At 40.5% G+C, this 27380-nt stretch overlaps 1 protein-coding gene across 1 annotated transcript in view; it reads left to right on the plus strand.

Annotated features, from left to right (window-relative positions):
• The first annotated feature begins 3885 nt into the window (after positions 1-3885).
• The window catches only part of LOC111569397 (serine protease HTRA1A), a 28772-nt gene continuing 5277 nt past the window's right edge, over positions 3886-27380 (plus strand). The window contains exons 1-3 of the mRNA XM_023271484.3: positions 3886-4585; positions 10838-10937; positions 11509-11713. Coding sequence (XP_023127252.1) covers positions 4129-4585; positions 10838-10937; positions 11509-11713 — 762 coding nt within the window. The 5' untranslated portion in view covers positions 3886-4128. The remainder of the gene's footprint in view (positions 4586-10837; positions 10938-11508; positions 11714-27380) is intronic.

A 27380-nucleotide genomic window follows, 5' to 3' on the forward strand; every position in this document is an offset into this window, starting at 1 on the left:
AAGAAAGTTCCAAACACAGTACTAAATTCAGGCCCACAAAAGAGGTCAGAAGAACAGAATTTACCTCCAGCTACAAGCAACAAATAACCAATCATACTGCTCTAACAGACTCTTACCAGTCCTGACTAACACTATACAGGTGATCTATATGCTGGCTGATCAGACCAGTTACACACAGTAGGGTAAATATAAAACACCTACAGTTAAATTAACAACAAAAAGCACAAAATGGTACAACTGGTCCGCTGAAGCAAAATAATAATAAGAAAGAAACCCAAAATATATATAATTACCCAGTGCAAATAAGGTAAATAAAGCAATATTTAAATCAAATAAACCTGATCTACCCCTCAAAGTGGCAGCACTTGGTATGATCTGATTGGCAGCTCTGGTATAAAAGCCTGCTGCTGCCCTGAATTCATCCAGATGACCACAGCTGCAGAAGACTGGAAACCACAGAACTGGTAAAAAGAAAAGAGTTAACTAAATGTGTGCTACAAATAGAACTAAAGTACTGATGATAAATGATATGTTTTTGTATGTGCAATATGAATGTGAAGAGTTTCAACTTAAGTGGTTACTGGGGTTACCAACACTCATGGTAGGGATGGCTACAAATGCGGCCAGATATTATCTAGTAAATTACAGAAAAGAATATTAATTTAGATGATAACTGTAAGAAAAACAGGCCAGAACCGTAAATAATATCCACATCAAAAATATGCATTTTTACAATTGGTGATTTGATCTGTTACAATGTGTGACTGTAAAATTTATTTATTATTGTTTTATTGTTTTAAGTCAGTAAAATATATTGTGATAATACAGATATATGACATTTTTGTAAGGAATTATGTATATTAAGGGTTGAAAAATAGTAAATCATTTTGGCAACTGTTATTTTACTGATTTTGCAGATAATATGTTGTAAAATTACAGGAAAAAAATACATTTACACAATGATTGTAAGATTTTTTCCATTCATATTTAATTTTTACATTTTTCTTCACATTTTTACAATGTGTGACTGTAAATTTACATAGTTTTACTGTCTTTAAATCAGCTAAAATATCACCATTTTACAGATTTTTTTTCCCCCCAGTTTTATCATTTTTACAACTTTTGAATATTACAACATTTTTATATATTTTTCTGGCACAGTTGCTGCTAGATTTTCATTCTTGTTTGTTTGTTTTTTTTTTTTACAGATTTTTCATTATTTTATATGTTCATGATATGTTTTCTAAGTAAAATCTGCACCACAGGAAGTTAAAAAAAAGAGAAAAATATTTCCATCTGGATTACAGTGGAGTATAAGTATAAAATCCTATGAAATGGACGACTCTGCAGTCCTTCTCCACATATAGCAGCACTCTGAATTCTCTGTTTAACACTGATGTTAAAGAGGAAAGAGGATGGTATGAGCGTCATTCATCACGTCCAGAAGAGCTGCTCTTTACATATTCAGCATTTGGCTTGATGCAGTGAGTGCAGATGGAATTACAGAGTGAGGTCATGGAGCTGCACTGAATATTTAAAGCTTTTTTAATCAGTCAAATAACGAGCTGCAGCATAAAAGCTTCAGGTTTTTGTGTGCAGAGTTCATTGTGGACACTATAGAAGTGTTGCAGAAAGAGAAAAAACAACATGCATTGGCTGCTGGTGTGCTGTTCAGGAGCTTGTAGCTCTTCCACATGGCTACTGTAACTCTCAGCTCCCTGTTGGAGCCTGCGGGGCTTTGGTGTGGCTTTAAACATGGAAATAAAGCCCCATTTTCGAGGGCCCCACTGGCAGCCGAGACCTCGCTGCAGACCGGAGAGGAGAGATCACACAGACCTCAGTGGCGTCCATCCTTGGCTACGTTCGCTGCCGTCGGTCGGAGAATTGGGTGTTCCTTATAGATGAGGTTGTTTTCATCTGCACATTTTCCCACCATTTCTCGCCTATGCATGGCCGCACAGTGGGGCTGCTGGAAGGTCTGGCTGCTTCTGTGGGAGTTTGGTTCATGTCTGCATCAGCCAGCAATGTGTGGATCAGAATTACACAGAGTTCATAAACAGGGTCAATATATAACTGAGGGACTTTTGAAGTCCATGGGATATATCTTGCATACATTTTTATTAAAAGTTAAAAAAAAAAAAAAGTTTTTTATGTTCATATGATCATGTCTCTTTACCAATTCCGTAATTATTTACTATGGATCAATCGCTTATTAATAAATGACTGGATATCACTAAAATGTCAAGTAAATAACCGTCCAAATTTAATAACAACCACCTTCTAATTAGCTAAACAATAATAAAATGAGCTTATTCAAAAACAGTTTTGATTGTGTTCTTTTTATTAAGTTGAGATAATCATGACAGATATTTCTTTTTTGGCAATATATCAAATTTTATATGCATCTGTCCGAGAAATCACTTTCTACTAAGTTCCCCATTACAAAAACACCTCTCAAGGAAGTGTGTTAATTCCAGATCACATGACCTGCTCCACATGATGTCATTTCCTCCTGAAGCAAAGACTGGCCAGACTCCAAGGCTTTCTGAGTTATTTAATATAAAGTAGTCAACAGGTTTACTACAATGTCTTTATAAATAACTTTCAATTTTACTCAGTTGTATATATAATATTTAGAAGAATCTTTCTATAAAAATGCCATGTGGTGTTTGGTTATAGGCAGCCATGTTGATTTTAGGCCTGAAAACAGCAAAAATGTCAACTATGTTACAAAAAGTCCCGCAATTATATATTGACCCAGTAAATAAACGCTCTTATTCAACCCAAACTAGTTCTGTGCTACAGTCTGCATTGTGTACACTCTCACTGTTTCCAGTATGTCTGCCCTCCATCCCTTTATGCCCCTGTCTAATTACCTTTTAGATACAGAGGCTTGTGTTACCCTGAGCCCTGCTTCACCACAGGGTGCCTCGTCCCTCCATTCCCAAGCAGCAGCTCAGAAAAAAAACAACAACTTTCGCCTCACAATCGATCACATTGTGTTGAGATGTTTTATGACCCTGATTTATCGCTGTAGAGTTTACTGGACTCTAACAGCTCACCACAGACATCTAACTGTTGCTCACCAACACTTGTTCCCTTAATACTGGAAATGGGTGTAATTTTTGAACAAACATTAAATGTCTCAGGCTATTTTATGGTGTTTTTAAGGGGAAAACCTTGAAGGATTTGATTGATTTACACTTAAATTTGGCAGGCAATGATTTCAGATTATTTAATCATCCTTATTAGATGCTGTTTATGCCCTGCTAGCTGGGTGCCTGCTACACTACATCATAAGAAGTGGATAAATCATGTTCTCTTGCGATCTTACATTTAGAACCAACATGGCTGTTTATGACAGCAACCCCAATGTGCAACATTAAACCCACCCAACCTCTTTTTTCCACTGTTTATTTTCCTAATTAACCACAAGGTTCCTGTTTATGCCAGGAGTGACTAATTCATAAGAGAGTAGTAAAAATAATAGTAAAAAAAAAAAAACAAAAAAAAAACAAATAAGGAAGCAGGCCTGCAGGGTGTGGGGGGCTGAGCAGCGTGTTAAACATCTGGGCTTTTTCCACTACTAGGGTTTAATTTGTTCTATTTTTGACTTGTTAAATTAAATCAGTGCCATTATCAGGAAAGACTTGCAGGGCTGAAGGTCTAACAAGCTCCAGAGAGGCAGTGTTGACCTCCTCAAAGCAACACAAAGGAAAAATTCACACGCTGCTTTCCAGTGGGAATATTTCAAGTTTTGTGCCACACTGACAGAAACCACCTCCCTCACATGCCCACTTTCTGCTCCCTCTGGAGTCAATAACTCAGCTCTTCCGTTCGGCACGTCACGTAAACGCACCCAATCCCCAGCCTTGTTGTGATTGTCCAGAAAGTGAGCTGCTGCTGTGATGCTGTGCCAGCGAAAAACGTAAAGTCGCGTAATTGGTTGCGCAGTGGAGTTTTTGTTAAATACCTCTCCAGCTGGAACGACTCCCCTCCCTCACCACTGAGCTCCCTCGTCCCACAACACTGCAAGCAGAGAGGCGATCTTCTGCAACTCCTTTAAACTTTCTCTGACTTTTCTTTTTTTGTTTTTTTTTTAATATAAACTTATTTTCTGTTTGAATCATGCTTTGGTCTCTGTGCGTAATCGTCGCCTTTACGTCCTTGCCGGCTGATGCGCAAATCTCCAGCCGGTACGCGATCGGATGTCCCGCTCGGTGCGACAAGTCGATGTGTCCCCGGCTTCCAGCGGACTGCCAGGCGGGTCAGACCCTCGACGCCTGCAACTGCTGCCCGGTGTGCGCCTCCGGTGAGGGCGAAGCGTGCGGCGGCAGCGGGAAGCTCGGGGACCCGGTGTGCGGTGAGGGGCTGGAGTGCTCGGTGTCCGGCGGGGTGGCGTACACGGTGACGGTGAGGAGGAGAAGCAAGAGCGGGATCTGCGTGTGCAAAGCCACCGAGCCGGTGTGCGGGAGCGATGGGGTGTCCTACCGGAATATCTGCGAGCTGAAGAGGGTCAGCCGCCGGGCGCAGAAGCTGCAGCAGCCACCTGTTCTGTTCATTCAGCGGGGAGCCTGCGGGAAAGGTAAGGCTCAGGTTGTCTAATTCAAATCAGTAAGACCCCAGAACAAACTGAAGACAGACGAAAAGTCATGAGTTGAACTATTGGGACACAAAAATTGCACTTTTATGGCCATCTTTTTTGGCACAAGTCGGTGCCATTTTCCCAAGTTGCTCTTGAGCGTGACCCTTAAACCCTCAAACTGGACATTTGTTGTCAAAACTTCACCCAGATGTTGTGTTGCGTTCACTGGCACACAATCCCCATGTGTCTGGGACAACAAGAGCCCCCATTCTAGTGGGTTTTCCCTCTTGTTCCTGCATTACAATTAGACGTGATCAGAGAACAGCTCTGACTCACTGAGGTCATGAGTTGATGTAAAGCTTGATGTGAGCCTTTAGGATTATCTCTGGCATGCTCCAGCAGCAGTCACATGGCTGTAATCTGCTGCTTGATTGTTTTATACAATGTGCCGGGGCAGTTTTTTCCCCCTGCATTTGTAAAGGAATTTTTAGTAGGCTGTTATTAAAAAAAAATGATGGTATATATCAATGTTTCAGTTTGGATCTGCACTTTGTCATATGTGACAAGTAATCAGCTCAGTTATAAACATTCTTTGTGCTTATTCTCCAGTGTGTCATTCATCATCATTAACTATATGTGTATCTTAAAGCATCATAGGTAACCTTTAAGAATGAAGAATGCTCCGGTTTCCACACTTGTTAGGCCACATGTGGTAAAGACATTGTGTGATTCCTCAGGGTTCGGTGTTCATGTATTTCACATCTGAGTTTGGGCAGCACGCGTGCACTCGAAAACTCCTCAATGAACAGAGCTTCAACACCTGTTGCCTCAAAGACCTAGAAGTTAACTCAAGGCTTGGAAACCTACTGCATCCTCCCCTTTCCAGCTGCTTCCTTCCTCTCTTCCTTTTCTCTCTCCTGCTTCTGTGTTTCTGTTGTCACTCATAAATCACACTTTAACAGTCGCATGAAGGAATTCCTGGCGCTGATTCAAAGCCACGGTTCCTCCTCTGCTGAAGACGCTTTTAAAACAGGCAGGAGACACCGAGGAAAACACGAAATTAGTAACCGGTGTTTTGGGGGGAAGGTTTACATGGACATCAAAAAGCGTGTGGGTGCCGTGGTGGGGCAGACTGCATCGCCACATTTGTTTGTCAGTCATGTAAGCAGCTTAAAGTCATTCCCAGGCAGTTCCCCATGTCTGAAACACAGCGAGACTGTGGTGAGGGCTATAGATTTTCCGAGGCACCCGAGGAAAATTTCCACCAATGCGATTTGGTACATGTGACTCCGTGCAAGCTGCTGCTGGTAGAAGCATCTTTTAGCTAAACTAACTTGAGCATAAATCGTGATCAAGGCTCTAGAAACTCAAACCCCTCTGAGTGCCTTGAACTCCCCTCCCTGCAATCCGGCCCCATGTTAAGAAAACATATGCAAGTCAAGTTGCATGATGTCATTTCGTGTCTGGACTGTAAAGACGTTGATTATGCAAGTCATTCATTTGGCAGAGAAAACTAGGTCAAATTATTGCTGTGACCTTTGGGGTCACCGGATTTTTTTGGGCTGTTTTAAAGCCTCCAATGGCAATTAAAGTGGAGATTAGTGCATCGACGAGGCACTAAGATCTAAACTCAGCTGTTAAGAGGCAGATCTGCTTGAATAAAGGTGTGAGAAATGAGATGATGCCTGCAGCACTTTCCTAATAATCTAGTTAGACTTTAATCCAGTTGAAAGCTCGGTACAGTTTGTAGCTGCTCCTTATTTCATCACTGACTGATGCTGCAGAATGCACTCGGTGACTCCAGCTGCTCACATTTGCTGAGTGTGCACATTCTCCCTCAACTCGTCTCGGCCACTTATAATATTAAAACATCACACACGTGGCTTTTTATTTTTTCTGTGCCATTCTATCAGTCCGTCTCTGCTCCTGAATGCCTGTCCGTCTGCTTTCCTCATCTAGTTTCCTTCCTGCCCGTAATTTTCCTGCGTCTTTCATTCCTCTTTTTTGATGCAGCCTGTTGCAAACTCTTGTATATCTCATTTAATCACAAAAACATGAAAACATTATGATTGTGTTTCCTCTCTCCAATCAGGAAAATGAACCCAATGTGACTTTCCGAGACCACCAAGCCTCCTTTCTTTTCCCTGCTCTTGTTTCTGCCAGTATTGAGTCGTGTAAACTCTTGTAAATGTCGCACTGAGTGTTGTTCGAACTTGATCTGTGCAGTTGTAGTTTTCAAACAAAATGTTGCATGCTTTGGGTTCGGGTTCTTCCTGCTGCTAAACATGTCACCTTTCGAACTCAGGTGTGTTTCTGATTGTTTCGTGGGCTTCGATCTGTGGCTGAATGGCTAAAATAGAACAAAATGAAACAAAATTAGGAATGAAAAAAATGGGGTTAGTTAGAGTTACTCACGCATCCACGAAGCTTGACTGTATATCTTTGTAGCTGCGGAAAAAACGAGCCTCATCAATGCTAAATGAGTCATTTTTTAGTGTCCCAACATTCATATCTGTTGAGTCACTGAAGATGTGTGCCGAGACAAAATCAATGACCGACTGGAAATTATTTTATAATAGCAAACACACCAGCCTAATTTCCTCTATAAAGCTATTTAAGGCCAAAAAGGAAGCAAAGGGAACCACAAGATATGCATTTTATGTACCCATTTTTAACCAACTTCCACATTTGTTGGGAAATAGAAGAAATTTTGAAAGATCTATGCAAGCCTGGCTCACAAAAAAGAGTAAATGTCAGTGCGTGAAGAATAGAAGCTGACTTTATTGTATTCACATCAAGATTTTTTTGAGGAAAAAAAAGCTGCAGGCGCCAATAAAGCAGCTACAGAGAAGTATGTATGGGAAAACTACGGAAGAAAAGAAGCTGAGATCTTGAGCCGGGACCCTTGTGGTGAAAGTCAATGTGCAGAGCAGGAAGGGATAATGAGTACATGGGGCAGTGAGGTTTAGTGTGTGTGTTAGAGAGAGAGTGCTTTTATATGAACCCTTTATTTAAATGTTGTGTTTGAATGGCTTTCACCACATTTAATACTTGATTTGACTTCAGAAACAATCTTTTAGACATCTGATTGTTGTTAACGGGATGTTTAACTTTATTAGGCTCTTTCATTAGCAGTTACCACACTTCTCAATGTCTTCCATGTGGATGAAATCATGATCAGAACACTGCAACATGGAGTCAATTCATAACTCTTCATGTCAGTTCAAACTCAGCAGAATGTCTAGGTTACTACTATTTCCTGCATAAGAAACATTGTACTTCTTCTAAAAACTGCAGTCTACACACTATTAGTCAGTAACTACTGCATGCACTTCTCTTGTTTCTTAATTGAAAAAACAAACCTTGAATCATCCGCCCTTCTCTACTATATATCCTCAAAATATTTGAAGCTGTGGTAGCTAAACGCCGTAAAATGTCTAGGAGACCCAATACATTTGATCAGTTCCAATCTGGTGTTCACTCAATATTTCTAAATGGTATTTTGATAGATACTCGTGCTGTAAAGTGTCCTGCATTAGAACGCATCTAAGGTGAAGTCTTGCGACTGGAACTCACCCACTCTGTGTACAAATAAACACGTACATCATTTCTGTTTACAAAAACCAAATGCGCTCTTGTTTTTAACAGGCAGGAGGCAACAATGCTCTTTCTGTGCCAAGTCTGCTGGATATTAAAAGAAGAAGAAATCACTATTTTGCCTGTTGTTGTTGCCTTTTGTTGCACTTTAATATTATATGAGCTTTGGACAACCTCTGAATTTGGTCTGAGTGATGGGATCGTATTTCGTCCTTGGTTCATTCACACCTCTACTTGTCCACTTGTGACTGGATATTCTAAGGTGCATTTTAATGTCAGGTGTGAACAGATGGTGCTGCATTATATGGGAAAACCTGTTTTCTTACCTACTTTAATTCAGAGTTAAGGTGCTTGTTGTCTAATATCTATCAGTCACTGATCAGCAATTAATATCTCCATTGGCTTGTGAATCCAGTGCAACTTACAACATTTGTATTGTCTAATTATAGATAGAGGTTTAAGCTGTCTAGTTACAGCAAACAGTGTCCAATGAGCAGCTGAAGCTGAGTCACACAACAGCTCAGTTACGGTTACAACTTGTATGCAGGAGTGAGTGGAAAAAGTTTCCAGAGCCATAGTGACCCACTGCACTAGTGGACATATTGTCTTGTTTGCCTTTACTTAAATAACTGACAGTTTGAGTTAATGTTTCACAGCTCAACAGAGCAGTTTGCTTTGTCAAAGTCACAGGAAAAATCTACTTTATGTGTTTACCTCTGCTTGAAACATTAGCGAAGGATCTTCTTGCCCTATCGTGCATATTTATGATACGATGGTCGCTGCAATCATAGATCTTCTTAGTCTCAATATAGCAACAGCTCAGCAGATGGAGAAATGTTGCAAAAGCTAAATATGGATTACACAAAATCCCTACTTTTCCCACAGATCAGTGCTATTCAGGGCTTCACAGTTAAGGATGAATCAGAACTTTTTGGTTGCTGTTCAGTTTGGCTCATAAGTCAACTTAATTCTACAACAGCAAAGCCTTCTAAGCTCAGTAAAGCAGTGAAATGAACTACCTCAGTATATAAATCAGGCGACAATGGCTTGGCCTGACCCTCTAATGAACATGAGCTGTGCGCAATGTTTTGATTCACGATTTCCCAACATAATCGTCACCAGCGGGCCTACTATCTCAGTAGTGGCAGTGGTGTGGTCTCCGGTAGTAAATTGTGTGCAGGGAGGCCTCAGGACTCATCATAACATGCTGAAGTGCAAGAGACTGGGAGCCTGCATGGACGCTCCAGAAACAACACAGGTTCTGGACACTGGGCCTGCTTTCTTTACCAGTAATCCTATCAGAGCCGACCAAGAAGCCTCCCCTCGGGTCTGCAGCTAGCTAGCATGGGGAAAATGACTCCAACATTTCCATCTCGTACTGTGGTGAGAAAGTTGTGTGGCATTTATCAGATTTAATGCTTGATTTAAAATTCAAGCAGGAAAATATACTGTACGTGGAGGTTTGGGGGGAAAAAAGGGTTCCATTTGCTTATGAGCAGCTTCTTTTTATCTGTTGGCTCTAATGATGACAGTACGTTCACCGTTTTGGCCCAAAGTATCTCTACAACCATTAGATGGATTAGTGTGACATTAATGCTTTCTAGATGAAGAAACTTACTGACTCTGGTGGTTCTCGTACATTTCCTCTAGTAGTAAAATATTTGGAATTTGGTACAGATATCCAGACACCGACTTTTCTTGTGTACCTTGATCAGGTCCAAGTTTTTTGTCAAAATCTACCACATGGATTGGTGAAAAATGTTATACAGACATTGAAAGTTCCCATGTTCTCTTGGCTTCCCTTCTTGTGCCACACCGAGGTTCACATTTATGACTTTGAGTGAAACGTCTCAACAACAATCGGATGGATTGTCATCAAGTTCAGTATCTGACAGTTGAGAGTCATCCAGGGATCATATAACACCAGAACTACCTCCCTGCGGGTTGACAAATGTTTTCACAGTGTATAATTTAGTGGTATTCGCTATGGCAAGATGGTGCTCCTTCCATGCCTGTGTTAGCTTAACTGCACCTCAAGTGGAAAGTCTGGTTCTCATTCCTTAACCCTTCACTGCAATCAGCAATATCCCAGGGCTTATGGGTGACTTTGACTTTCGCAAATTCTGTCCTCTGGGAGAAAGTAGCAGGAGGTACGTGGCAAAATAAAGGGTTTAAGAATGGAAGGATAAAACACTCCGAGAGGGAAATCTTGATTCATAGCTCTGGCTAAACTGTCATCTGGGTAGGACTTAATTACCAGGTAAATCAGTCAACATTTCCTGACTTGCCCAGCGCTGGATTGGGATTCAGTGAATTTGGCAGTCGTCATATATGCAGTGTCAGTGGTATTACGCTTGACAAAAGATCTGTTGTTAAAAAGTCTGCGTATTCTCCTAACAATGGGGTAAGATAAGGGTCATGGTCAAGAAAACGGATTTATCTGTAAAGTTTATGGTCGTAAATGAGTGTCTCTGAGACTGTCTCCACCGCAGATGAACTGTCATCTTTTCTTTCCCCTGTGTGTTATGATAAAGGGCAGTTTAATTTGTCGGTTTTCTATTCTCACACAGCTCTTACATCATGCAGTATTTCGGTGCATCCTTTGTTTGTTTTTACTCGTCTGACATACTGTGTGTGTGTGTGTTGTATTTCCAGCTCAGGACAACCCAGACAGCCCGAGGCACAAATACAACTTCATCGCCGACGTGGTGGAGAAAATTGCTCCGTCTGTGGTTCACATTGAACTTTACCGCAAGTAAGAGCCATGCACCTGCGTGTCTGTGTGTGTCTTTGTGTGTCTTTGTGTCTGTGTGTGTCTCTGGGGGAAAGGCCAGATTGAAACACACTCGAATTTACATCCCACCTGAGTACTTAACCAGACCACAGCAGTTGGTGGAGCCCCTTACCCTCCACTTCTCTCTTTCAACACCTTTTCTTTTCATCCTCTTACCATCTTTTCTGCTTTTTATCTCGGCTTCTTTGACACCTCGATTTTTCATCTGTGTCGTCTCCGGTCTGTCTGTCACTGTGGTTTTGTGAAGTGGCTCTTTGAATGTCTAGCTCTCTTTATTTCCACCTTTTTTGTTTCATCGTCGCCTCACTCTGATCCTTCTCTTGTTTCATGCATGCCTAATCTCTCTGGCTCACCTTTGAATACTCAACTGTTTGTATATTTGCCTCGTGTTCACAAAAACCACTACGCTTTAGTCTTACACTGCTGTTACATCATTGTTTGTTTTTCTAGAAGAAGCGACGTGTTGAAATAGAAGAGAAAGAATAGCAATATGTAATCCTTTCTTACTCCCGTCTTTTCTTTCCTTCCACAGGATGACCTATTCCAAGCGTGAGGTGGCAGTGGCCAGTGGTTCTGGTTTTGTTGTGTCAGAAGACGGCCAGATTGTGACCAATGCCCACGTGGTGGCCAATAAACACAGGGTGAAAGTGGAGCTGAAGAGCGGCGCCTCCTACGATGCCAAAATAAAAGACGTGGATGAGAAATCTGACATCGCCCTCATCAAGATCGAGGCACCGGTCAGTCAAAGTGCAAAACACAGTCAGAAGGCCTGAAGTTAGACAAAACTTGTGATAGTTAGAGGTGTCCTGATGCTAATTCCACAAGTTTTCTGCTTGCTTTTATTGTTGTAGCTGCCTATTTCAGCCAACTCTCCCTTGAAGAAATGGTTTGACATGTTGGTACCTGTGCTCATTCATCTTCCTGACAAGAGTGAAATAAGAGGATCAATACCACTATGAGTTTGTCTATATGTTAAAAAGTGCACTAAAGCACAAGTTGATTTACTCTTCTTTAGTGTAAAAAGGCTCACCAGATGTAGGATGTTGGTATAAACCTGTCACTGGCCATTCCTTTTAGGCAGCTTTGTACTTCCCTCTGCTATCTGGGTGCCACATAAACAACTACATACGGGCAGGAACCTACCACACTGAAAATATCAAGTTTAGCCCAGGATTTGGATCATGCAGTAGTTATTTGTTGAGTGGAATATCTAATTTAATGCCACTAATCATGTCCCTGTATGAAAATGTTCCACCCAAACAATTCTACCTGTCATTATTTTGAAGAAACACCAAAGTTATATCCTTCACTTAGCTCCACCCAAGATGATTGTGATTGGTTTAAGGTAAACTTTGTGACCTTTATTGATCCCTCACTAGGAAAATTCTCAAATTTACAAAATTACCCCCTCCTCCAATAGCAGAATGATACTGTTATGCAGCCAGACCATCATACACTACAGAATGGTCTGGCAAAACAAGATTACACCAAAGGAGACTCCAGGAAGTCAGTGCATCTGGTCCCTTGTCACCAAAAAGTAATTTGAGCATGGAACTTCTTGTGCACAACACAGATTGCCATCAGTGACAGGAAAGGATGAAAGTATTAGTTTTTTGGGTTGCCCGTCTGTTCATTCTGTCTTTATGATCATAATATCTCTTGGAATTCGGCACAAACATTCATTTGGACTCAAGGATGCACCAATTAGACTGGTGCTGCTTGTGCTGGTCGGCTGTGACTTTACAAAACACTTTTTTGATCTCAATTCAAGAGTTCGGATTATGCCAAAATTTGACACAAGTGTCCCATAGAATAAAAGATGATATTTTATATCCTAAAGGCCAAAGGTCAGGTATGGAAATACAGGAATAAACTGCTTAACTGGTTGTGGAGGAATGCAAATTTTAAGGCAGTCATTTCAGTTACATTTGCATTCATGAGTTGATTAAACAAATAAGATGGAGTGAGACTTTCTGTTTCCCTCTGTTTCCAGTCTTTCTGCAGATCTAAGCTAATTGGTTCCTGGCTTCAACTCCTTAGCTACCAGAGAGAAATGAAAGTAGAATTCATCTTCTAACACTGTCATCTCTTGGCCACAAAAGTGTTTTCCCAATTTTCACACAATTCCTTTTAAGAAGATACGCTGTGAAATGTGATTTGCTTAATTAAGCCCAGAGAAGCAGACTTACTAAGAGATAAATTTGATCTAATTTCCCACCAAACTTCTTCTATTGTTTCTCTCTTTGCTTGCTTCCAGTTTTGTTTTTGGCTCCAGTCCCAAAAAAGTTACAATTCATTCATGAAATCATTACCTTCAGTCCAGTTCAAGACAAAACTTCTACAAAACTTGACCATTGTTGGCAAAATAATGTTGCTTGTCAAGTTAAAGAGACCCAGCAATCGTCTACATGTACTTCATAGACCACTGGATTGCTTGGACTCCAGGGTAAGAACAGAACATGCGGACAAATTCTGGTTTCACACAGTTGTGTCAGAAGAGATGATGAGACTTTATGCAAAGATTTGCAAGTCAGTTGGAATAAAAAAGATGTGACAAAAGTTTCTACGCTCTCAGCCAATACAACAACATCAAAACATTAAGTCACTCTTTGGTAATACTCCAATTAAACTGCTGTTGTACCATTTGAAGGTTGAGAGATTCAAGTCTGGCATGAAAGTTGTAAATTTAACAGATTACTCAGAGTGAAAGTGCAGTAAAGTGAGAATGCAGGTGCAACCAGATGGGTCTTTAAAGGACAGCTGACTGGCAGTGAGTCCAGATCCTGCTGGTGTTCAGACACAACAAGCTGTAAAATAACTGACCGGTATTACACAACTCTTCTCTTCCAGAGACAATGTACAAACCTGTGGCCACTTCAAAGCCAGTGTTGATATTTAAATCACTTCACCTCACAGTTCGAATGTTTGCTGCGTTTTCCTTCTAGTTCCCTGCACAACCGCGTCTGTCTGTGTTTATTTGTCTGTCTACTGGACTACAGGGATCCACGTTGCATATTAATCACAGCCAGTCATGTGAAGGAATGCGTGGCAGAGAGCCAGGGCCGACTGACTGCGAGTCATAGCAGAGCTGAGCTGCATTGTGGCGCTGTCCCATGGCTGGGTGACACAGCTGAAAAGATGTTCATGACTGTAACACAAGGTGTGTTACAAAGACCTCCAATTCCGATGAGGCCTGAACCGTTTGGGTTTTGTTCGGCTGACAGTGTGAGCAAAGAGCTGAGAAAAGAGCGGTGACAGATGCTTTGTGTTTGTTCATCCTTTAATAAAAGCTGTGCCGTCTGTTGATGACAGGCTGCTCTTCTTTCGGGGGGCTTTCCCTGATTTGTTTGCCCCACATGCTCGGTGTGTACAGCCTGAGCAGAACTGGAGACACTTTATTATATTGCCCTGGTCAACCACACTTCATCACTGCAGAAGTCTTTGTTTGTGTAGAAAAAAAAAATTATGTGAAGCATTTCCCTGCACGACCTCATTATCTAACTGGGCGGTAAACAACAGGTGACTGTAATAAAGCAGGTTTGTTGTAATCAGATGACATCCAGATGTATCCAGGGTGTCACATTGGTAGGAAACACATTCAGCATCATGAGTATACTTGTTTTGAAAGAGAGTGTGGGTCATTGTGTGAAGTTTAAGCAGGTCATCCAGACCATGAGTCAGTGCTGCAGCCCCAGAAGACATGTGGTCATTTAAAAAAAAAGGCCTCATGATTTAAATGGAGCTGGCATTTCTACTAATGTGGGGTTTTTAAACTTGTGTGTGTGTGATATTTGGAACTAGTGAGAGTTAATACACGAGGAAATTAAAGGATGAGTGAGTTATAATGAGAGTGCAGGAGGGCAAGCAAAGTTGTCATTTTAGATTACTTTTAAAAGAAGTAATTATAGTCATCTGAACCTGTGGCTACAGGATATTTAATTTCGCTACCTGAAGAGTGATAACTGTGAATTTGAACTTTGAGACATTCTTTCTTCATTTAAGCACAGTTTGCTGAAGGTGTAGATAAAAGAAAGATGCCAATATACACTCTGGAGCCCCCAGGTTACACATCTTCATAAGAAAACTGCTAATCAGTCGTCCTCAAGTCTCCATATCACATTAAAATGACAGCATATTTTAATTTCAAAGCGCTTAATAATTGAATTTGACTCCCCAACCTTCTACTCAGGGCCCACTCACTCGCTTGTTGAGAAGCTTTTGATTGCAACTTCAAGGCAACGTCCTAAAAAGTGCTCCTAATAATTACAATGAACAGGTAAGAGTAACTAAGCCTCATCTGCTTGTGAAGGCTGTTTTCTAATGTGGAAAATTCCAGAATAAGACAGAATTAGAAGTTTTATTGTCATTATAGTGCTGTGAAAGACAAAAATTTGAATGCATAGCATTCTAAATAGTACATAGCATATATTACAGTATATAGTATATATAGTATATGGACTTTGACTGCATTAATAGTACATAGCTGAGACTACAGCTGCAAAAAGTTGTCAATTAATAGATAGTTCATCAGCACAAAAGTGTTTTGGCAATTAATCAAATATTAAAGTAAAGTTTTAAGTAAAAATATCAAAATGTTCTCACACTGAAGCTTCGCAATATGACATTTTCTCATTTTAACACATCTGTAAGTAGAAATTTGGGGGTTTTAGATAATATTTTCAGAAAAATTACAATTGACAGTTGATGTTATAGAGGCCAAATGATTAATAAGAATTGGGAAAATACTTGTAAATTAATAAATTCTGAAAATGTTTGTTTGGTGAAAGTTAAGTGGGCCCACAAATTTCAGTTTTGTTTATTTCTGCCAGCTTTTCAGATTAGAGTTTTCATAAAAATCTCTGTCCACAAACACGAACTTGACTATTCTGTAACAAAATTACTAAATGTGCTACTGACTGTATCTCTAAATTCATCTTCCAATCTCCTCTCCATCATTTGTTTGCCTCCACCCTCTGCTTCTTACTTTACTCCCTGTCGCCTTCTCTCAGCTAAATAAAAACTGCCAACGTCGGCAGAGACACAGCCAAAGATAATCAATAAAATTATCCAATGGCACAATTGTTTATGGGTGAGAAAGTTTGAAGTTAAGTTTCCCCGGACTTGCTTCTTCTCTCTTCTTTCTCTTTCCTCTTTCTATGAGAAACTGGAGTTTACTGGTAGCAAAGCCCAGTCGGTTCCTGAGGCTGTGGTCTACCCCTCAGCTCTGGGGAACACATTAGTCCGTCTACAGCAGCTGGAACTTCAGAAGGGGAAGGGAAGGGGGAAAAAGTGCTGTGCTCACTTGTTCCTGTGAAGAGAGTATGGGGGGGAAGAGAGAAAGAAAGTATAAAGGGGTGATGTGGTCAAGGCCTGGAAAATGGATCCATATGTCTGGAGGACTATGTGAGCTAATAAGCGAATGAGTCGCGGTGTGATGTGCCAACAGCACAATAAAGATGGAACTGCCGGTTTTTAAAGTCCCCTCGTCCTCATGTGAGACGTGCTCATGTTTATCTGGAAGGATTCACTCTGATTTAAAGGCCTGCTGCCTTGGAAGGAAGTTTATTTATTCATGCTGACTGATATTGAGCCCCGCAGACTTGGAAGCCACTGCATTGTCATGGATTGTCTTTAGTTTACTGTGCAGAGAATCTTCAGGGTCATTTCACGGATTCGCATATATCATTTTATGGCACTGGCCTGCACAGTCATATTACAGGGTTGGGTGCTTATTGATAATGCAGATGCAGCTTGGCTTTGTTCACCTGCAGCTTAACAGTTTTTCCATGTTTGGTAGTCCCGTAGATTTGATAAATGTAAATATTGCATACTTTACTTCACCCTGACATGGGTCCATTTGGAAGAGGGCACTGATCATACATACTTTGCTTAGATATGCACCAGGTATGAAAGTTAGCTCTACCAAAGTCAGGAAGTACCACTGATGATAACATGACAAGGCCAAAACTAAAGAATACGTCTGATTTCATGATGAAATTAAATGTTTGCTAGACATTTGGAAAGCATCAGAAGTCATTAATAGAGAGATGATGATTTGAGATGAACAAGCAACCCTGTCTCCTAAAAATGACCTTCCCATATAGCTAATCTGCATTCTCAGCTACATTTGGAAAAACATATTTTCTCCCAGTAAGGTGACAGTGTAACGTAGCAATGCCCATAAACAGTGTTGCCAACTCCTCGGTAAGACAAGTAGCTATTGACTGTCCTAAAAGTCGCTAGAAGTCGCTAGATAACGTCATCGCCTAATTTGCATATTTTCCTGTTTCCATTGTAATGAATGTTGTAGGAGAGAAGAATAACGTAGTGGGAGAGACAAAAAATTAGTATAAAACACCCAAAATATGTTTTTGAACTAGAGGCTAAATGCAGTGATTTATTTTAGTATGACAGTGAAGAAACATTTTAATTTAAGCCAGGATGGGAACTGCAGCGACTTCTGTTGTCTGACTGTGGAGTGATGTGGGTTTCCTCTAATCAGACAGTGGGATGCTGCAGGGTTACTGGACTGACCGCCTGTGCTTTGTGAAGGGGAGGAGCTCACAGCGCCACCTGCTGCTCGTTGAGGACAGTAACTGCAGAATGATCCGAGCTTTCATGTCACTACTCTTGATTTGTCACTAGTCGCTTTTGACAAAAAAAGTCGCCAGGAGACTTTGAAAAGTCGCCAGATTTAGCAAGAAAGTTGCCAAGTTGGCAACACTGCCCATAAAGTCCCACCTAAAACCTAATGATCCAATCCTTATTCTTCTTTAGAAATACAGGGGATTCTCGACTAACGCCGGAGTTCTGCTCCTACGTAAGTCAATTTTCGCTGTAAGTTGAAACTCCCGCGAAAATGTAAACAAAGCTGTTACTTGCATCATAATATCAATCAGTTCTTTGGAAAAGTCATGAATACCAATGACTTTCATGCACGTATGAATCATTTTACAAGAAGATAACAGAATATTGTAACGGACCGATATTGTTGTTAAGGTTTCAATGCTTATTGTTCAGTTCGATATTTACCTAATGTCAATGAACGTGTTATGTTTCGTTAGATCACCTCTAATTTTTTGATAATTTTTTTTATTATTATAAAAAAAAATTTACACCTAGAATCAACATGTACAATGTAATTCCTTGTGCCCACAGGTGTTACCGATACTGGGGCAAAATTGTGATTCTACATATTATTGATATTTTACTACTTATGTTTTTAATTGTTTCCTTACTTTTCTCCTATCTGCTCTTGATTAACACGGCCTGCAGTTCAGCCTATCGACAAAATATCACAATTTTAAGCTTAGATTCAGTGAAGTTTCCTGACCAAACAGGATGTCACAGATGAGTAGTTCAAAGACTATGTGTAAGTTGAAAATGTATTGATTTCTTTCAGGTTTTACACCTTCTGTTTGTAATTCTGGCAATTTTGTAAAGACGACATACCTTTCAAATCTGCCATTATGTTTTAGGGTTAAGAGTCAGTTGTTGTCCAGCATGTTTTCCTCTAGTAACCATTGAAACAGTGTTATTTTAGATTTAAATAATGATGTGAGAGCAGTCCTCCTCATAACACTGCATCGTATACTGTAGTGCAATACAAGACAGAGCTACGGTTTTATCTAAATGTCTTTTTCATAAATCATTAACTAGTGCCAGTTCTCATTTTTGCTTCAGACATGCAGATTTCGTGTGATATCATGTAGCTGTGAAATTGATGTTTTAGAACCTTTTGCATTTTTGTTTTATTGTAATCTCTTCATCTCATGAAGCCTTTGCGCCACACATAAGTTAGCAGCTTCTTAAATCTGCAAGTAACAGCAGTGATTTCATCTCGCAATTTGACATTTGCAGACTAAACGAGACGCTCCTTTTTTCTACTTCTGCCTAAAATCAAGGACTCACCGCTTCAAACATTCCTGCAAACGTTGAGTGGTAAATCTGCCATCATTATCACTGTAAATTGGATGCTGCGCTAAGATGGAAAGAAAGCAGTGTGAAGATAAGATGGCTCAAGAAAGACTTAAATACACCTAAAACTGTTAGATGCAACTCCAGTAAATGAGTCATTAACTTAACCCTCGTGCTAAAATCAGCTTTACAAATGTTGTGTTGTGGCAGGGGGAGCCTCATGTTTCCCATGTGGTCCCCCCCCCCCACTGAAACAATGGCACTGTTTGTGTTACCCATCACCTAGTATTAAGAGTCTTAAACCATTCTCTCTGGGAAATTTGCCTGGTTCTGGTTTGGACTGGACTATTATTGGAATATGTATGTATGTGTGTGTGTGTGTGTGTGTGTGTGTGTGTGTGTGTGTGTTTATGTGCAGAGCGGGAAGAGGAGGAATGTGCCTCCATGCAACCATGTGTTCAGGCATTTATCTCTCCATCAGCAACACTGACTAAATGTTTCCGCAGGAGACTTTTCATCTTTGATCCCAAATGAACATTATTGACCAACAAAACCAAATTTGCGATTAATTATTCAAATCTTGCGTGTGTTCAAGACGAAGAGACGTGGAAGACACGCTCCACTGTCGGTGGAAAGACGCTGCCTGTCGTCCTTCAGAGACACGCAGAGGGGAAATGAATCACATCCTCCTCCCTTCCTGACCTATCCTTTCTCCTTCATCTATTGCCCCTGCAACTAAAATGGCTCCCATGCTTAGCGATGCAGTCGGTTTGGAAACAAGCCAAAGAAAACAGGCTCACACACACACAGAGTTTCACACTGATATAGTTTCTCTTGGCCTATTTTTTGGCTGCATAATTGTTTTCCAGGCCCGCTGGACAGGCAGCTGCGTTGCCCGGAACTGTTGGTTTACCAGTCAGTGACGTTACTTTAGACGCATATGAGGAATGAAAGCAAACTTTCAGATCAACCACGGCTATAATCACATGGTTGATAAACAACAGCATATTTGAGATAACCCTGATTGTCTGTTATTTTCATTTTTGCCCGAAATGAGACAAGGTTATCATACGTCTTTTGGCTATGTAAGTCTGTGACAACTGCTGATGTAAGTTTGTGAAAACTGAGTCAGTGACATTAGATCAAAAGACACTATTTTATATTTTATTTGGCCTAGTTTGTGACACTCCATCATCAGCGTCAATATGTCTTTCCACAAAGAAGTTTACTGATCCAAAGATCTCACTGTGGCTGTTAGAAATACCCCCTACTTAAGAAATTATGTCTCTTAAAACTGTGGATGTTAAGGCTGAAAAAATATGTTGCTTTTGATCATTTGAACATGTTTGAAAGTCCTAGTAGCCATGAATTAAATTCTATTCATTTCTATTGTATTTTTAGAGGCTGATATCTCAAACCCTGTACAAATTCCTTCAAAACTTTCTCCATATGTAGACACTACTAGACTTAAATAAGCAAATGTTTAGTAATTATGTGAAAAGACACCCTTCAGCAAGCAGTGCCTTTTATTATCTACTAACTCCTTTATTGTCATGTATACCCCACAGTTTGGGTGTCGGCTTTAGGAAAGTGCAACACATACATGCAGGATTATAAACCTCTGGTTTCTAAACTGGAACACTGGTATTTGATTGAGGAGATTCCAGTGTGCTCCCCAACCATATAAAGAATAGTCTAGACCACATATTAGCTAGCCTAGACATATAAAACCTATAGGAGTTAGTATTACCTAGCACAGGTTTCACTTTTTGCCATGATTATGTCTGCAGGCACAGAGCAGCCGGTGAAAAATCTATCAATTTCAAACTAGATGGAAACTGTCCACCTAAGAAAAAATAATCATTTCAGCGAGTGCCTTAAAGCAACACCTTTATATTAAAGTAAAGGAGGGATCCAGCTGCTGTCTTATGATGAGAGCAAAGGAGGATGTAAGATGGTGTTGATAAAGTCTTTATAAGCAGGACATGTTCGTGGATGGATACAAGAAATACAAAGAAAATCTAACAACCTTTCCTGTTTCAAATCAATCCGTGTTCATTTATTTTAACTATGACCATTTCCATCCATCCATCCATCCATCCATCCATCCTGTTGTGATGATCCAGGATCACGTTTTGGTGGCAGCAGGCTAAGCAATCCATCATCCTTGTGGATTCCAAGGCATTCCCGGGCCAGATGAGATATATAATCCATCCAGTGAGTTCTTGGTTTAACATTTGGTCTTCTGCCAGTTGGACCTGCTCAGAAAACCTTCAAAGGAAGTCGCCCTGGAGTGACCCTAATCAGATACCTGAACGAGCTGTGACTACTTCAAGACTACTTGATGTCCGAGTTTCTTGTACTGTCTCTAAGGCTGAGTCCATCTATCCTACAGAGGAAACCCCTTTTGACTGCTTGCATCTGCATTCTAATTCTTTCGGTTGCTACGCAGAGCCCATGACCGTTGGTGAGAGTTGGAACAAAGACCGACTGGTAAATCTAGAGATTCAACTTCCAGCTTGGCACCCTCGTCACCACAATGGTCAAGTACAACGCCACCAACCCGTCTGACCGTCTCATGCTCCATTTTCCATCACTTGTGAAGATTTTCCAAGATACTAAAACTTGTACTTCAACTGACCATAGCCTCAGACTTGGAGGTGCTGATTCTCATCCATCATTTTCTCATCAATGTGCACTGAAGGTCACAGCCCAATCAAGCCAAAGAAAGCCACATCTGCAAAAAAAATTGTTATGAATTGACAAAGACGCTATTCATAAAGCACTTCTCCTAAACCTAACCAAGTCATTTTTTAACCGAACCCTAACCATGGAGCTCCCACAACATAAAGCTGAACATTGAAGTGCAACAGTTTTGGGGTACAGCCAGATTTTTCTGGTTATTACCAATGTACTTGTTGACTCGTTTTCTAAACCTTGTATGCTGAAAGCTTATCCCAACACACATCAGCCAAGAGGTTGGGTCAAACCTGAAGAGGTCACTGGCCCTTTCTGAGCACTGTTGAACATTTTTAGCACCATATAAATAAAAGCATGACCTAATACTTATGGTAAAAGAGAAATGAAGCCCATATAGTCTCCCTGAAGCAAATGAGACCTTTGGCAATTACACCTCATCTCCTCATCATTGTGATTTGTGCAGTTCAAAGTTTTGTGGTGTCTGGCCAGAACTGAGACGCCCTCGAGCCCTCGTGAGCTTTCATGCAAAGCTACACAGAGTGAAACGTAACACACGAAGCTCGCAGGCATATGTTTGCTCTTAGACAGACCAGAAAACCTTCTCAACAACATATGGAAGCCATAGTGGTTTCCCGTACTAGTGTCAGCAAGGATATGGTTTTACCCAGCGTGATTTGGACATCTACAAAGCGAGACATTCTTCATGCATTTGCTTTGATTTATGCATACCTCTGTGATATTTCCTGAAGTCATAGTTAAAACATTCACCTACATATTAAGATTTTTCATCATTCTAAACATGCACAAACAGGCAGTCATGCACACATGAATGAGTCCGTTACATGCCTTACAAGCATTCAGACAAACACAGTCGGAATCCCCTCTTTCCAACCCCCTCAGCCTGATCTTCTGATCCTCAGTCTTGATGTTATGTACTGCGTGCTGAATCCTGCCCCATTTTTTATCTGCATTAGCACAACCTCCAGGGCACAAGTTCAGACCTCAGCAGCAACACCCTATACCTTATTGTGCTTGTGAAATTTGCACGGTAGAACTGGTCTCCTGCTTTGAAGTCATTAAAGAAACACGCGAGCTTAAGCGACTGCACTTGCGCTTATATGCAGCGCTGACCCAACCAAAGCTTCTCTGTCTGAATTTGTGTATTTTAAAGTGGTCTGGCTGTATATCTAAGCAGTGCCAGGTGTGTGGGTTTTAATTTACAGACTTCAGTTTTCGGCCTCCTGCTTCCCTGTGTGTTCATGTGTGCCTCAGAAACTATGAAACCACCGTCCATCCCGGCTTTGACTGGAGTTAAAGTTTGCACCTGGTCCGGTCATAAAACAGTAGTTAGTGTAATGGCTTTTAAATGAGGCTCCAAACGGCCGAGGCTGTAACATTAAACAATGATAAATCTCTACAGTAACTCTGCGGCTATTTTCAAAGTGATCTGTTTGTCCGTTAGCTTATCCATCTGATTGTCCCTTCGCCACGTTGTTACAAAATCTGTCTGGAAGCTGAATTGAAATTAAGAAGGTAGAAAAAAGTTGGAATTTTTCTCAGCACGTGTCCCCTGACGTCTTTGGTCAAAGCAAACAAAGCTCTTCAGTCCTCGCTCCCTCTGTCAGTCCTTATCTTAAGAACGTGGTAAACATGGCTTCCTTCCAGACATGAAAGAGAATAATCTCCACTATCATCGATGTGAGGCCGTCTCCAGCCTAACAAAACAAGAACCTCTCATTTTCAGAAACAAGATGCTATCCTCACACTACATCAGATCAGACTTTTTCAAAAATACACAGGGGATGTGAGTTATTTTCTCTGATATGTTTTCAAACTGCTGCTTTTTTTTTTTTTTTTTTTTTAACTAAAAATACTTTTTGGGGTCATGAGCTGGTTTTCTGCATGCATCAACGTAACATCATATGTGAGTTATTCATCTCACATTCTCAGACGCTCTTCCTGTGGTTTGTGGTGTTTGCTTCACCTTGCCTCCTTCCTTTAAGTGTGCCTCCAGTATAGTGTCTTTGGGTGAAGCACCAGTGGATGTTAACCTTCCTCTGAAATAGCAGGATGAATCACTTTGGTGGTCAGGAAAGGCGTGTTCACATGGCGAGGTGATTTTCCACCAGTCATTCCAGATTGCTGACTAGTAAAAATTAGTAAGTGATATGTAAGCGCGGGGTCTTGCAAAATGTTGGGGAGTGTGCATGTTTAATGTTTGTTCTGCCCTCTCACCCAGACGCTGTTTGCTTGGCGGAGGATTGCTGCGTTTTGCGTGTCATGTGCACGGTTTTTCTGAATGCAGTGTGACTTTGTGTGGGTGAGTCGGGGTTACAAGCAGCTTTCCAACCGTGTGAGGATTCCTCAAACCTGGCATTTTCACCTGATAGCAACAGTCGCCATGGCACCACCAGTATCACTAACTGTTATCATAATCATGGTGACGGGCAGCGGCCGAGTCCCGAATGTCTTGGCAGAGACTCGCATCCACCTGACGTCCTCCCTCTCTCTCTCTCAGCTGCTTCCCCTCTCCATCTGGTTAGACTCTTATCTCGCATGGAGTGTGACGGGAGAAGGCGAGCGGGGCTGATTATACACACTGCTACTCCTGTGTCAGGTGTCTGTTTGTGTGTGAAAGCGTGTGCCAAATGCTTGTTTCCTGTATCCTCTGCCTGCCATGTTTCCCTTGCAACATCCCCGCAATGTTAATAAGAAGCCCGCAGGAATCAGGAACACGGCCTCAGACATTCGTGTCAGTTGCAGCCCAGTTTGTGTTTGCGTATCCGTGTTGGTGTGTGCATGTGAGGTAAAGGTTCTTATCCTCAGTTACTGGCTATCACTATCTTTGCCGTCTTCTAATAATAACTTCACCTCCGGGGTCAAGATCGTTCACAGCGACGTTCAACACACTGACGCTGAATCAGACGTATGCCCTAGATCAGGGGTGTCAAACATGCGGCCCGCGGGCCAAAACCGGCCCTCCAGAGGGTCCAATCCGGGCCTCAGGACGACTTTGTAAAGTGTAAAAATGACAGAAGACGCTAACTGCAGATTGTACATTTGTAAAATTATAAATTTAAAATAATTTCTAGACCATGACAAGTTGTTTTGATCAAAAAGTAAAATACTAGATTGTTCATTGTTCTTTTGTTGTTTTGTGTCTCATTTTTGTAATATTTTGCCTTGTTTTTGTCTTTTTTTTTGGTCTGATTTTTATCATTTGTCTCATGTTTTTGTCCTTTTGTTCCTTGTTTTTGTTGTTTGGTGTTTCTGTTTTGTCTTACTTGTGTTTTTTGTCTTATTTTTGTAATTTTGTGTTTTGCTTTATTCATTGTTTTGTACATCATTTTTGGCATTTTGTGGTTTTTTTTTGTCTCGCTTGTGTTGTTTGTCTACTTTTATTGTCATTTTGTAACTTTTTGTCCAATTTTTGTCTTTTTTGTTTGGTTTTGTATTGTTTGTCGCAATTTTTGTCATTTTGAGTTTAATTTTTGTAATATTTTGTCTTGTTTATGTCTTTTTGTCTGACTTTTGTCATTTTGATCATAAAGTAAAATACTATATCGTTCAGTTCCAGATACCTGAGACTAAATGTTTTGTTCCTTTGTAGAAACACTGTGATCTATACGTTGTAATGTGTAATGTGATAATCTGAGGCATAATGTTGTTAAAAATGAATTTATTTTTCTGAAGAAATTTCAGGTTGTTCATAATGTTTTGTAAAAAGATAATTCCTTAAATGGGAACATTTTCAGAATATATGTTTTTGCATCAAAGCAAAGGAAAAGAATTTGGAGTTGTGGTTATTTACAGGTTATTACGCAGTGATTTAACTGGTCCAGCCCACTTGAGATCAAATTGGGCTGAATGTGGCCCCTGAACTAGAATGAGTTTGACACCCCTGCCCTAGATGTTTCCCAATAAACCAATTTTCACTTCAAGTACTTAAAGAATCAGGCATCTACTGTCTGTTTATGGAGACTAAATCTGCCAACAGCCATAAATATGCAGCACAGGCAGCGTGATTTATGACTGAGAGTGATTTACTTTGTGATTGGACTACATGCTTCACATAGATCCTTTTGTCTGTGTGTGCCAACTTGTGTTGCTGTCTCGGTTACCTTGCAGCCTCCTCTGGCTCCTATTTATAACCCAGTGTAAACAAAATGGATACACAGCACTTGGGACAGATCCTCTTTTTTTTTTTTTTTTCCTTCAAAGATAGTGCTCGTGTGCCGTCTGGTCGTTGGGTACAGCCTGTGCACAGACTCAGCGTGATGTGGCGGTTTGTGAGCTTTGACTGTGGGCTGATGATTTCATTCAGAGAAGGAAACTGTCACTGCGGATGGATAAATATATCCTCTCTGTCTGTCTCAGTAGCCTGGTTTCCACTGCCCAGTGTAACATTCCCAACCAGAGCTTTAAGGTAGTCATTATTTACTGCATATCAGTCAGTTTTCCAGCATCTGTGGTCTGTTGGCTCCCATTCACCATTAGGAATGATTTGTCAGCTGGGCTACACTTTCAGTCCAACAAACATGCATTTGATCTTGATTATTAGTATTTGGAGTTGTTTGGCGTCGACGTCGCTTCTCCCTGCGGCCGTAAGGCAGTAATTGTTTTTGTGTGGGAGCCCTGCCATGCAGCATCGAGTGGGCGGTGTTTAAAAGAGCTGCGGTTTAGCTGTAATTATTTTCCTACTGTCCACTCATAAAACACATAATCACAAGAAGCCTGTAAAGCTCAGCAGAGTAAATGTAGCTGGAGCAACACTGAACTTGTGATTTTCTTTTAGAGGCCTGCTGGGTAGGAAAGTTGAAAAAACAGTATAACTTTTAATATTCAGTCCCCAAATTCCACATTTATATGAATCTGAAACAAAAGAGATGAACTGTATTAATAAATATAAAGCCAAATGTGGTCACTTATTTCCACACCAGTATCACATTTTATGTAGACCACATTGTACTAGCAGATGAAATATGATTTAATTTCAAAATGCTTGTGTTGAATTAACATGAAATGTCCACAGTAGTTTGCTTGTACCACTTTACATGTCGTTTTTCTATATACACCAACTATTCCGCTGGAAGTGTTGTAATGGTGGGGATTTCCGATAAATGCACGCTGTCATTGGAGTTATTCTTACTCTGAAATCCTTTGAGACTAAGCTAACATGTGCCAGTGTTCCTTAAGACATAATCATATTTACCTTGCCATACCATAATAACACCCTTTCGCTACTTGAAACATTCTTTGGAATATTGGGATGTAATTAAGCTTTTTTCAGACTTCAAACATTCAGTTGTAATTGTCCTTAGTTCACCTTTTCTCACATAGACTAGTGATTTATTATTCTGGTTTTTGCAGGTTTCTTCCATGAAATGTGTCACTTTACAAAAAATAGCTGGAAAATATCTGTATTTTTCTGGAACATTAATGAGAATAACAGCCTGCAGCCAAGCTAGCAGCTTTGTGAAGCAGCACATTGAATGTAAATGTTGCTGATGTGCTGATGTTTAAGAGGTTTGCAGCATTAACTCTTATGTCATCCTGCGGGTCAAAATTGACCCGTTCTAAAGTTTGAAAATGTGGAAAAAAAAAAAAAAAAAAAATCACAGTGAAACTTCTGATGTCCACATTTTCAACATTTTTGGGAAATCTTTGGACATTTTTTGGTGGGAAAAAAAGAAATGTTAAAAATGTTTCTTAAGAACATTCACACAAAAAAAATGAATGTTGATTTTTTTTGTGAATGTTCTTAAAGAAAATAATAGAAATTTTACT

This window comes from Amphiprion ocellaris, chromosome 16 (assembly GCF_022539595.1).
Source record: "Amphiprion ocellaris isolate individual 3 ecotype Okinawa chromosome 16, ASM2253959v1, whole genome shotgun sequence".
Classification (NCBI taxonomy): Eukaryota; Metazoa; Chordata; class Actinopteri; family Pomacentridae; genus Amphiprion; species Amphiprion ocellaris.